Source organism: Ceratotherium simum, chromosome 13 (genome assembly GCF_057802395.1).
Source record: "Ceratotherium simum simum isolate JZ-2026a chromosome 13, ASM5780239v1, whole genome shotgun sequence".
Classification (NCBI taxonomy): domain Eukaryota; kingdom Metazoa; phylum Chordata; class Mammalia; order Perissodactyla; family Rhinocerotidae; genus Ceratotherium; species Ceratotherium simum.
Genome location: NC_141912.1, coordinates 33,170,816 through 33,183,993, shown reverse-complemented (window position 1 = coordinate 33,183,993; position 13,178 = coordinate 33,170,816). Strand labels below are relative to the sequence as shown.

The 13,178-nt window shown below is 48.4% G+C and overlaps 1 protein-coding gene and 1 pseudogene across 1 annotated transcript; both read left to right on the top strand.

Annotated features, from left to right (window-relative positions):
• Positions 1-260: 260 nt before the first annotated feature.
• NEU1 (neuraminidase 1) lies at positions 261-4,110 on the top strand. Its single transcript, XM_004424340.3, has 6 exons — positions 261-509; positions 930-1,122; positions 1,881-2,143; positions 2,743-2,925; positions 3,106-3,328; positions 3,426-4,110. Exons 1-6 carry the CDS (start codon positions 351-353, stop codon positions 3,650-3,652), a joined length of 1,248 nt encoding a protein of 415 aa, XP_004424397.1. The 5' UTR covers positions 261-350; the 3' UTR covers positions 3,653-4,110.
• Positions 4,111-8,459: 4,349 nt separating this feature from the next.
• On the top strand, positions 8,460-12,293 carry LOC147915678 (dynein light chain roadblock-type 1 pseudogene; annotated as a pseudogene).
• The last annotated feature ends 885 nt before the right edge of the window (positions 12,294-13,178 follow it).

The following is a 13,178-nucleotide window of genomic DNA, read 5'->3' as shown; positions in this document are numbered from 1 at the left end:
TAAAATAGGCCCCGCCCCTATGATGCAGTCTAGGTGCCGCGGCCAATAAGAAGGCTCTTCCGAAGTAATGCCCGCCCATCTTCACCTCGGCCAATAATCTTCCCGCCCGGGTCACGCGCTCCGGGACTTCAAAGAGAGCCAATTGGAAGGGCTAGCTCAGAGGCTGAAGGGTCACGTGGGGAGTCGGAGTGTACGAGAGCCAATTAGAATCGCAGAAGGTCGGCGGGGCGGCTGGGAGTGGGGAGGCGTTGGGAGTACCTGAGCGTTTAAAGGGCTCGGATATCAGCTGACGGACTGCCGCCGGCGTCCAGTCTTGGGGGCCAGGGTCGCGGCCGCCTTGGGCAGAGATCATGGCGGAGCGGCCCGGAACAGTGCTCCGGGGCAGACCTGGGGAACCGCGGATGCTGGGGTTCTGGGGAGTCTGTAGGGTTCCGGTATTTGCCGCGATCTTCCTGCTGCTGTTGTCTCTAGCAGGATTCGGAACTACGGCGGGGAACGACTTCGATCTGGTGAGTGTCAACCCTCGTATAGCCCCATCCCCGACCCACGCGGACAGTCTATGCCCGGTGTCCCGCGGGACGCGGGCTGCTGAGCCCCTTCTCCTCCTCGGGACTCTCCCGCGGCTCTCAGACTGCGTGCCCTCCACCCACTGTCAAGCCCTCTCCCTCTCCGGGTCCCGTCCTCGTCTCCTCTTCATTGGAGCTCCTTCCCCTTTTGAGATGCCCCCGCTCCTTGAGGGCTCCTTCCTCCCTCGTAGCCCCTTCCTCTCTCCGAGCCCCCAGTTTGGCTCCAGACTTTCGGGTTCCCCTTCCTTGTTCTGGGACTCGGGATCGCCAACACCCTACCTCTCTCGACTCCAAGCCGCTATTCGTCGTCCTAAAACCCCAAGTCAAATTTGTTCGTGTTGACCCTCCCTCCTCCCTTCACAGGTTCAGCCGCTGGTGACCCTGGAGCAGCTGCTGTGGGTGAGCGGGAAGCAGATAGGCTCTGTGGACACCTTCCGCATCCCGCTCATCACAGCCACTCCCCAGGGCACTCTGCTTGCCTTCGCTGAAGCCAGAAAAATGTCCTCATCGGATCAGGGGGCCAAGTTTATTGCTCTGCGGAGGTCCATGGACCAGGGTATAAAGACGTCTGGGTGGCAAGTGCTGGTGCTGGGTTGGATGGATGGAGAGCCTGACCTGCCCAAGGGCCCTGAGGATAGGGGAACTTGGAGGACTGGAGGCCTGGGTCCCCAGAGGTGGAGGGAACTTAAGGGAGGAAGCTATCCAGGGCAGTGATCTGGAAATTGAGATCACCTAGGAGTTGACCATTCATTCAAACATTTATTGAACATCTACTATGTATCAGGCACTATTCTAGGTTCTGTGAATACAGTTATGAACAAGACAGACCAAAAATCCCTGTCCTCATGGGGCCTATATTCTATTGTGGGGAGACAGACAATAAGCATAATAAGGTGTGTTTGTTTGTTTTTATGTTGGAAGGTGATAAATGCAATGGAGAAAAATAAAACAGGGCAAGAGGTATGGGGAGTGCCAGAGTTCAGTTGCAGTTTCAAATAGGTGACATTTGAGCAAAGACTTGAAGGAGGTAAAGGAGTGAGCCTGGGAGAAGAGTGCCGCCGGCAAATGTCACAGGTCTATGCAGAGGCCTCGAGGAGGGAAGTATTTGAGGACTGGGAAGGAGCTTGTGTGGCTGGATGGAGTGAGCAAGGGTAGAATAGATGAGGTCAGAATGGTAAGGAGGAGCAGGTCTTACAGGGTCCTGGGGCCATTCTAAGGCCTTGGGTCCCTAGCAGGAAGTGGAAATTAACAGGGATCGGTGGAAAGGGCACCTTCCAGAGTACTCACCCTGGGTTTCTTCGTTTTTTTCTTCAGGCAGCACATGGTCTCCTACAGCCTTCATTGTGGATGATGGGGAGACCCCAGATGGGCTGAACCTGGGAGCAGTGGTGAGCGATACGGAGACAGGAATAGTGTTCCTTTTCTACTCCCTCTGTGCTCACAAGGCTGGCTGCCAGGTGGCCTCCACCATGTTGGTGTGGAGCAAGGATGACGGTGTTTCCTGGAGCTCACCCCGGAACCTCTCCTTGGATATCGGCACTGAAGTGTTTGCCCCTGGACCAGGCTCAGGCATTCAGGTCTCTGTCCTGAGATGGGTGGAGGGGGCTGCCTTGTGGAGAGTCTGGGTGATGCCCCCAAATGCACTCCTTCCCAAGAAGAAAGTCCTGTGAAGTCAAATTTTCTGTCTTAGATGGGATTCCTTGGAAGAAAGGGATATCCTGGGAGGAACATCCTACCAAGGGCAGATGGAACTTTGCCACTGGCTTCCCATTTGGGGGTTGTCAACAGGGCTGCACTAGTCCATGTGGTGCCTGTGCAAAATAGAAAAAGGCACTCCTTCCTTTGAGCAGACAGAAGCCTGTGCCGTGGTGCATGGCTTGGTGAGTGAGCACAGGTTGGGTTTAAGCTCCTATGCACCCCTGTGGCGAGCCCCCTTGTTCTGAGCACAATCTGTCCATTGTACGCCCTGGATGTCCTGAAGGAGCTTATTCTGTAAAAGAGCTTCTTAATTCAGGCAGTGGGTGTTTGTGGGATCCTTCTGAGACCACTCAGTGAGCGAGGACAGAACTGAAGGGGACCAGATGTGTCCTCACACTTAGGAGGTGGTGGGTTCCCCTTCCCTGCCTCTGAGCCCCCTCAGTGTCTCCTTCTGTGACGCCAGTTCCTTCTCCCACAGAAACAGCGGGAGCCGCGGAAGGGCCGCCTCATCGTGTGTGGCCACGGGTCGCTGGAGCGGGATGGGGTCTTCTGCCTCCTCAGTGATGATCATGGCGCCTCCTGGCGCTATGGGAATGGGATCAGAGGCATCCCCTATGGCCAGCCCAAGCAGAAAAACGATTTCAACCCTGATGAATGCCAGGTCAGGAGTCCATGGGCTGTTCCCCGCCTACTCCACCTGCCCTGTCCTCCAGAGCACCATTCACTCACAGACCCAGGGTCCGGCTGCCCAGCTCTATGCCACGAAGCCTTGCTTCCTCAGAGGCAGGGCAGGCCCTGCCCCCTCCCTGGGTTGTCCTGATGCCCTGTTCTGTCTCCTCAGCCCTATGAGCTTCCGGACGGCTCAGTCGTCATCAACGCCCGGAACCAGAACAACTACCACTGCCACTGCCGAATCATCCTCCGTAGCTACGATGCCTGTGATACACTGAGGACCCGTGATGTGACCTTCGACCCTGAGCTTGTGGACCCTGTGGTAGCTGCAGGAGCTGTAGCCACCAACTCTGGCATCATCTTCTTCTCCAATCCAGCCCATCCAGAGTTCCGTGAGTGTCTGCCAGTGGGGTCTGAAGGGGAGCCCCTGTTATCTAAAGAAGGCCTGGGCAGAGACCCTTCTCTCCCTGACTCTACTACTCTCCCCAGGAGTGAACCTGACCCTGCGCTGGAGCTTCAGCAATGGGACCTCATGGCGGAAAGAGACAGTCCAGCTGTGGCCAGGACCCAGTGGCTACTCCGCGCTGGCAACCCTGGAGGGCAGTGTGGGCAGGGAGGACCAGGCCCCCCAGCTCTACGTCCTGTATGAGAAAGGCCTGAACCAATACACAGAGAGCATCTCCCTGGCCAAAGTCAGCGTCTATGGGACGCTCTGAGTTGTACGCAGGGGTAGAAGGCCCTGGACTCAGCCATCAGGATCATGGGTCTGTAGGAGGTCTGCTGGAGGTGCCTAAAAGACAGTTCCACCTTCCTTTAGACCCTAGCCTTTTGCAAAACCAGCTTCTCTTTGACAGGGAAATCATTCTGTTAGGACTGAAAGCCTGGCTTCTTCTCCCGCACAGGAAGTCCTGCCCTCCCAGGACCATGATTGCTCCTTTTCTTGGGCAGGGCCAGGTGGGCTTAGAGCGTTGAATAACTGTGAACTCAGGGAATTGGGGGAGGCTGAGCTTCCTCTTTGGACTAGGATACTGGCCTTGAAGAGGGTTGCTGAAAGTCCTGGAAGGGTGGAATATTTGATTTCAGGGTAGGGAACTAGGGGTACCACCCACCTTGACTATTTATGAATCAAAATGTTTGTAACTTAATGTTTTTAATGAAGGGGAATGAACATGCATAGCGTCTCTGATTCTGTCAATGCCCATTTCATGTCTGTTTTCCTCATGTACACTCGTGAGACTGGGAATGAGCTTTGGGGAAGAAGTTGGTGTGCTTATTGCCTGTGGAATCTAACTGGCCAGTCAAAGCCTTCTTTCTCTTTCACATTCTTTCTCATCACAGAAAAACAGATTGATCTTCACAGGTGTAATGAGGAGTAGGAGGGAGAGCCCCATAAGATATTTAAAAACCTGCTCTGCTCTATATTTCTGAGATGGAGTAGGATACTGTCTCTGTAAAGCAGGGAGTAGGTACTAAAACGCCTATAGGAAGCCTCTCCCAGGCCAGCCTGGCAGAGAGCTAAGCACTGTGACAAATTATATGAGAAAAGAGCATCATCCTAAGGCAGATGCTGTGAAAAGAACTTGGGTCGCCTGCAGCTGAGTGGGAGAGCCACAGCTTTCCTCCATATGGAAAAAAAATACGGTACCTAGACGAGATGGTAAGAATGTTCAAGACTAAGGTGATAAGGGCCACATCCATTGGTAGTTAGAGGTTTGTTTTACTTCCAACTGCTTCTGTAAGAAATGGTAGGGTAATTTATTCTATCTGATGGAAGAATTGGAATAATCCCACTGTATGTGAAGATGTGGTGTAATTTTGTTAGATTTTTTCCGAAATTTGTGATCAGTAATGTAATACTTCGATTTTTTCATTTACAGACTTTTTTTTTTTTTTTGGTGAGGAAGATTGTCCCCCAGCTAACATCTGTGCCAGTCTTCCTGTATTTTGTATATGGGATGCCACCACAGCATGGCTTGATGAATGTTTATGTAGATCCGCGCTCAGGATCTGAACCTGCAAACCCCGGGCCGCCAAAGTGGAGTGCGCGAACTTAACCACTATGCTACTGGCTTGAACCCTATAGACTTTTATTTTTAATTTTTATTTATTTATTTTTTTTTTGTGAGGAAGATCAGCCCTGAGCTAACATCCGATGCCAATCCTCCTCTTTTTTGCTGAGGAAGACTGGCCCTGGGCTAACATCCGTGCCCATCTTCCTCTACTTTATATGGGACGCTGCCACAGCATGGCTTGACAAGCAGTGCCTCGGTGTGCACCCGGGATCCAGGCCTACGAACCCTGGGCTGCTGAAGCGGAGTGCATGCGCTTAACCACTGTGCCACCAGGCCAGCCTCTACAGACATTTTTAAAAACATACAAAAGTAGAGGAAATAGCTTAATGAGCCCCATGTACACCCCGTGTACCCAACAGCCAGTTTCAACAGTTATCAAGATGTTGCCACATTTGCTGCTTCTGATTCTTTTTTCTTTTCCTTTCCTTTGCTGAAGTATTTTAAGGCAAATCCCAGACCTCATGACATTCACCCCTACATTCTTAAGTATGCATCTCATTCTTTAAAATGGAACATTTTATTGTATAACTATAACATCATTGCACACCCAAAATATTAACAGTAACTCTGGTACTAGCTAATACCCAGTCGATGTTCAAATTTCATCAAATGTCTCAAAAATGTCTTATTTGTAGTTGATTTGTTCAAATCAGGATCCGAAGAAAATCTACACATTGCATTTTGATGTCTCCTAAGTCTCTCTCTCTCTTTCTTTTTTTCTGTGAGGAAGATTGGCCCTGAGCTAACACCCCTTGCCCTAACATCCATACCCATTTTCCTCTATTTTGTATATGGGATGCCGCCAGAGCATGGCTTGATGAGCAGTGCATAGGTCCATGCCCGGGATTCAGACCTGTGAACCACAGGCCACCGAAGCTGAGTGCATGAACTTAACCACTATGCCACTGGGCTGGGCCCCCTCCTAAGTCTCTTTTAAACTAGTCCCATTTCCTCTTTTCTTTTTTTTTTCCCTTTTTTTTTTTTTTTGTGAGGATGGTTAGCCTGAGCTAACATCTGTTGCCAGTCCTCCGCTTTTTGCTGAGGAAGATGGGCACTGAACTAACATCTGTGCCCATCTTCCTCTCTTTTACGTGGGACGTCCGCCACAGTATGGGTTGATGAGCGGTGCCTAGGTCTGCACCCAGCATCTGAACCTGCGAACCCCAGGCCACTGAAGCGGAGCGTGCAAACTTAACCACTACGCCACTGAAGCAGGCCCCTCTTTTCTCTTTTTTTGATACTGTTTATGCGGAAATAGTGTCATTCGTCCTGTAGAACGTTCTACTCTCTGGATTCGTCAGTTTGCTTCCTCAGAGTGTCATTTAACTTCTTCCTCCATGCCTTGTATTTCCAGTTATCAAAACTGAGGTTTGATTGGATTCAGAGTCCATTGTAGGGGGGCACAATTCCTTCACAAGAGCTGGGTGCTTCCTGTTGCGCCCCTTAGGAGGCGAGTAGTGTCTGCTGGTCCCTCTCGAAGTAAAGCTGAGATTGAGTGGTGGGTTCAGATGGCCATAGCCTCACCCCTCCTTGGTAAGGTTCCCCCATCAAACTTCCAACTGACATTTTCATCCACAGATGAGTTTTGTGTGAATCAGTTATTTCATGAGGGGTTGTGAAATGTTGATTTTTAGATCCTATTATTTTGTCCTCACTTATTAGCTAGAATTCTTCAGTAAAAAAGAGCTTTCCTTCATCGAGGCTGTTGGGTTGCCTTGAAGCATGGTTTGTATGGGAAAGACAGGATGAATGCTTAATTTCCCCCCTCTAATTGCTGGTTCTTGGAGTAAATTGCTGTAATACTTTGCCTTAGCCAGTACAGCACGTTGTGACCACACAGGAGACACAGACAGAGGCAGAATCTGTAGGCCTGCAGGAGGAAGCAGGGGCACATCTGAGGGAAGATGGGGAGAGAAACACAGGCATTGTAATTGTGGGGATCTGCTTTTCTAATGCAGATCATGAAATAGATATGACACAAGGAAGAATCACAGGCTAGTGTCTGCAGCAATTGGGACGTCTGCTGTCTGATACCACTAAAAATTGCACATCTGACAAAGTCTTCTTGACAGTTTTATTTCTCAGAAATAGTAGAGGAAAGAAAGGAAATGATACCATGAATGTCTGACCCATGAGCTGCTGCCTCGTAAAGTAGAAGTGGCAGGAGGCTTGTGAGAAAGTGACCTTGTTCCTTCCCCATAGCCAAGAGCCCTCAGCTAAGAGAGAGGATCCTCCAGGAAGGACCTCCTCCCTGGGAGGAGGTGGGGTGGAGCTCCTTGTAAACCAGGTCCCTGGGCCCCACCCCAGACCTGCAGGTTCAGTATTTCTAGAATCAGAGTCCAGGACTGCATTTTTAATAGGAACTGCAGGAGATTCTAATGCTGGGGGGGGTTCCCTGAACTGCACTTTGAGAAGCTTCCTCTTAGACATTTAGCCTAGACTTAGGAAGAATAAATTTCAAAACACTGAAGAAAAGATCTCAAAAGAGACACTGTCTCAATAGGAAGAATTCGTGTCTAAAGAAACCAATAACCATAATAGCTGGCAGGGACAAAACCTGCCCTATTTACCTGGGTATCTTGAAGGCCCACCCCAACACCAGGCATGTGGTGGGTGCTTTAAGAGAGGAGGAAAGACAAGTCCAGGGTGATAAGGAGCTGGGCCAGTGGTTTTCAAAGTGTGGCCCCAGCTGGGCAGCAGCACTCCCCAGGAACATGTTAGAAATGCTTGACCTACCCCCTCCTGAGACCTACAGAATCCGAAGCTCTGGGGATGGGCCCAGGAAGCTGTGTGAACAAACCCTTCAGGGGATTCTAATGCATATTCAGGTTTGAAAACCAGGGTTAGAACATGTGTCAGGGGTACAGAAAGGGTTGAAGAACTTTTTGTTTGTTGGCTTTTTTTCTTGTAACATAAAGGGGGACGGGAAGGAGTGGCAGGAGGCTGAAAGGGAAAGGGATAGTGCATATTCGTACAAATGGGACAAAGTGGACTTTTAAAACTACAGCTGGGTGAGTGCCACCTGGATCAGCAGCCTGATTCTAGCACGGAGCCCCAACCCCCCAGCCCTTCTCCCCTTCACATCTTCTCAGCCCCTCCCCCAGCCCTTTGGCTCAGGATTGAACCAGCTCTGGGCTACTCTCCCTGTCTTACCAGGCTGCACTTAAACAGGAGAAAGAGATTGTAACAGTTAATATTGAGCAGCAAAGCCCAGGGACGAGGCACCAGGTACACTTTTTCACTAATTCAGTCCTCACAACCAGAAATCATTATCAGGAAGGAGCAGGAGGAAGTCAATTATTTTTGCCTAAAAAAAGATTAGGAAGGAAGAACTAAGGCAAAGGTTTGCACTCCTTTTTGACAAAAAAACAGACTCAAATTACCACAATGAAAGAGTAGGTCTTCCCTTTCCTAGTATTCTGGATAGAATTTATTTTTTAAGATTTTTTTTTTTTTTTTTTTTGGTGAAGATTGGCCGTGAGCTAACATCTGTTGCCAATCTTCCTCTTTTTGCCTGAGGAAGATTGTCCCTGAGTTAACATCTGTGCCAATCTTTATTTTGTATGTGGGACACAGCCACAGCATGGCTTGATGAGCAGTGTGTAGGTCCGCACCCAGGATCGGAACCCATGAACCCCGGGGCCACTGACGTGGAGACTGCAAACTTAACCACTACGCTACCAGGCCAGGCCCCAGAATATTTTTTTTAAACACTTTTTTTTAAGTTGATTGGTTTATAACATTATATAAATCTCAGGTATACATCATTATACTTCGACTTCTGTATAGACCGCATGGTGTTCACCACCAAAAGTCTAGTTGCCATCTGTCACCATACACATGTGCCCCTTTACCCCTTTCGCCGCCCCCCCCCCACTTCCCCTCTGGTAACCACCAATCTGTTCTCCATATCTCTGTGTTTGTTGTTAAACACACATCTTTAGTGTAAGGCTTAGCTGGCAGGAAAGTAAGGGAAATCTTCGAGAACTATAAATAATAGAAAGCAAGAATCCAGAAAAAACAGGTGAGCCCTGGAGCCGGCATTTGCCCCGGGGCGTTAGCCTGTGCTCAGTGCCTAAATCAGGGTTTCAGTGGGTCACAGGTTTGCAGTTAGGAGATAAAACCAGGGGCCTGAGAAGGTCTGGGAAGTCAAACAAGAACATTCCTTCCCCCACCCCGCCCCACCCTCAACAAAGCAAGACTGCACCTTGGGGGCAAAATTTGAGGGAACACCAACAAACTCAGAAATCAAGACAAATAATGTTTTAATGCATTATTTTTAAAAATTGGCAAACTACAGCTCGCAGGCCGGCTGCCTCTCTTTGTAAAGTATCAAAAGTCCTCATCTTCAGTGGGTGAACTGGCCTCTGTCTTTGTTCTGGATGGAGCAAAAAAAAAAAAAAAGAAAGAAAGAAAGAAAAGTGTCTCTGGAAAATTCCTAACAAAAGTTCATACTCCTGGGGCCAGCTGGGTGGTGTAATGGTTAAGTGTGCGCTCCGCTTCGTTGGCCCGGGGTTCTCAGGTTCGGATCCTGGGCGTGCACCAAAGCACCGCTTGTCAAGCCATGCTGTGGCGGAGTACCATATAAAGTAGAGGAAGATGGGCACAGATGTTAGCCCAGGGCCAATCTTCCTCGGCAAAAACAGAACTGGCGTCGGGTGTTAGCTCAGGGCTGATCTTTCTCACACACACACAAAAAAGTTCATACTCCTGTGGGATTGAGGTCAGAAATCACATTTCCTGTGGCCTCCAAATCTGCAAGCAACAGTTTACCGGTACCGGATCTTAAACTCAGTAGTGAGTACATGTTGTTTATTAGTCTTGTTTAAATTGTAGATAATTTTTTTTTGGTAAGGAAGATTAGCCCTGAGCTAACACCTGTTGCCAATCCTCCTCTTTTTGCTTGAGGAAGACTGGCCCTGGGCTAACATCCGTGCCCATCTTCCTCTACTTTATGTGGAACGCCTGCCACAGCACAGCTTGATAAGCAGTGCATAGGTCTGAGCCCAGGATCAGAACCTGCGAACCCTGGGCCGCTGAAGCAGAGCGTGTGAACTTAACCACTACGCCACCGGGCCGCCCCCGGACCTAATTATTATATACACTTTTGTATATATTATTTACTTCACAACAAGTAAAATAGAAGGAAAAAGATAAATGGAGACCTCTGGGTAACTTGACAAATATAGAGCCACAAAGAAGGTGGTGCCCAGAGCGAATGATCTCAGCATGCGTTAAGAGAGGGTGAGCTTGGAGGGAGGAGTGAGGATGCACAGTCAGCTTTTTGCTTCAGTATCTTAAGCCCAGCTAACTTGGCTGTGTTCCTATCAATTAACCAATTTAAGGGACGCGTGTTGTTTGACCTCTACCAAGCTTGGTTCTGATATTTTGGAATCCCTGGAGATGTTGAGATGCCCCTGCTGTTGGAGGTGAGAGCCTGGTAGACAGCAACATCTGGGAACTAATATGGGTTCGTTGAGGATGTCATCCAACCCCAGTGGCAGTTCCTTGGCCACAGTTGTAAAAGGAGAGATCAGAGGAACACCAGTGTCTCAGTGCATCTGGGTCTCAGCAAAGCATTTGATAAGGTCAAAGGGACCACAGGGAAGTTTCCTGGACTCATATATACAAATAAGGCCCCACTTGGGGCCAGCCAGGTGGTGCAGTGGTTAAGTGCCTGTGCTCTGCTTCGGTGGCCTGGGGTTCACAGGTTTGGATCCCGGGCACGCACCAACGCACTGCTTGTCAGGCGATGCTGTGGCGGCGTCCCATATAAAGTAGAGGAAGATGGGCACGGATGTTAGCTCAGGGCTGATCTTCCTCACAAAGAAAAAAAAGGGGAGGGGTACCCTTGACCAGAGGAGGAGCTCAGGCCTTGGCAAGGGACTGACGGAGGTGGGGAGACCAGCCCTCAGGACCCTGCATCCTAGCATCCTATTGTTGCACAATAGTAATGACATAAGAAATTTTTTTTTTTAATTTTTATTTATTTATTTTTGCCCCCCAAAGCCCCAGTAGATAGTTGTATGTCATAGCTGCACATCCTTCTAGTTGCTGTATGTGGGACGCGGCCTCAGCATGGCCTGAGAAGCAGTGCGTTGGTGCGCGCCCTGGATCTGAACCCAGGCCGCCAGCAGCGGATGGCGTGCACTCAACCACTAAGCCGCGGTGCAGGTCCAAGGGAAGCCATTTTGGATTGAATTTGATTTGGCCTAAAATTTATGTGAACCACAGAAACCCGACTTATAGGCTGTCAAACATACATTGTACCCCTGCTTTAATTATAATCCTAAAGTAAAGAACGCACTCTTTGAAGATAAGAATTAATGCCTCCCTTCTTGTGACACCAGATAAGTCTCCCTTCTCGTGGTGTCAGCGTCATGTTGACTCACTGTGTACATGCTAATCTGTAACAAAATAGCTCCTTGAACCCTTGACAGAATGTATCCCTGTCATGCTTGATGTATGTCTCTCTTTGGAAATGGTATATAACTGTGCTAAAAACCACGCTTCTCTGGCGTGCTTTCTTCCCTTGTGAAGGCTGTGACTTCCAGGCTATAGTTCTCAGTTTTGGCTCGAATAAAATGCTCTTCTTTTCTTTACTATAGAATGATTATTGATTATTTGCGTCAACAGCAGCAATAATGATAATGTGTCCTAGAAGCTTAAGCGCTTACGTGCGTTGGCTTTCCTCCTCACCACAACTCTGGGAGGCAGAGGTGGAGGAGACACTGAAGCGACTTCAGAGCCAGAAGAGATAGTGGGGATCATCCTGGTGAACACAGAAGGCTTTCCCATCAAGAGCACCACCGCACAGTACACCAACCTCATGCACAACTTCATCTTGAAGGCCTGGAGCACCATGTGGGAAATTGACCCCCAGGATGACCTCTTCCTTCAAATTCACTTCAAGAAAAATGAAATTATAGTTGCACCAGATAAAGACTATTTCCTGATTATGATTCAGAATCCAACTGAATAAGCCACTCTCTTGGTTCTGCACGTCATTATTTACTTTAATGGACCCCAAGAATAATAGTGTTAATCATGTCAACCGACTGGCTGGTAGAAATGACCTTAGAGCCCACTCAGACCAATCCAGTGACCAAGGGTGGGCTGCAGCTCCACCCACCCACCCCACCAAAGTCATCCTCTGCTGGCCAATCGCCCCTGAGCTCCCAGGAGGGCCTTCTTTCCTCATGTCCAGGCTTTGGAGCAAGAGCTTGTGAGAAACCCACATCCTGCTTCCTTTTAACCTTCGATTCACTTTGTCGCTCTTGGAAAAGGCTGTTTTTGTTTAACTAAAAATAACCAAAATTCTAAAAAAAAAAAAAAGAGAGAGAGAGGGAATTCATTTGTCACCATTGGAGGAAACTTTTACACCAACTCCTTACACCCAATACTGTAAATAAAGGAAAAGAATGAATCATTCATCCCACCTTTGCAGTGGGAACAAGTAATTCAGGTTAGAGAAAATACCAGTTTATGAGCTGATTTATTTGTTACTTATTTTACAGAAGAATGTCAGGTAACAAGTGTAGGAAGAGTGATCACACTGGAAAATCATTATTTTGCAAACTTGAATGGAATAATTAACTCAGGTGAAGGAGTGTGGAGCATGTCATCCCAAAATATGCCACTTTGGCATATTTATTATTTTGAGTTAAAGGCATTTGAGAAACAGCAGGTGCAAGAAGGACACTCCAACCTTCCTTTTTCTTCCTGAAACCAGGAGATGAAGCTCCCCTGTGAAAGATGCCCTCCCTGTACCAGGAGGAAGGAAGACATTCTTATCAAGGACAAGAAACTGAGACTGAAAGAATTCTACCCAGACTTTGTTAAAATAATTCTTATCTTCCTTCAGCCTCCCCGATACTTGAGTCACTTTTCCACAATTGCCCCCCTTGTTCAACCTAACATAAAAGCAAGTAGGTTTCACCATTTGTTTGGTTCTTTATTCCTTAGGAGGGCTCCTGTGTCATGTAAAATTTATGTTAAATAAATTTTTATGCTTTTCTACTGTTGTTTGTTTGTGAGGAAGATCAGCCCTGAGCTAACATCCGATACCATTCCTCCTCTTTTTTTTTTTTTTTTTTTTTTTTTTTTGCCGAGGAAGATTGACCCTGGGCTAACATCTGTGCCCATCTTCCTCTACTTTATATGGGACGCT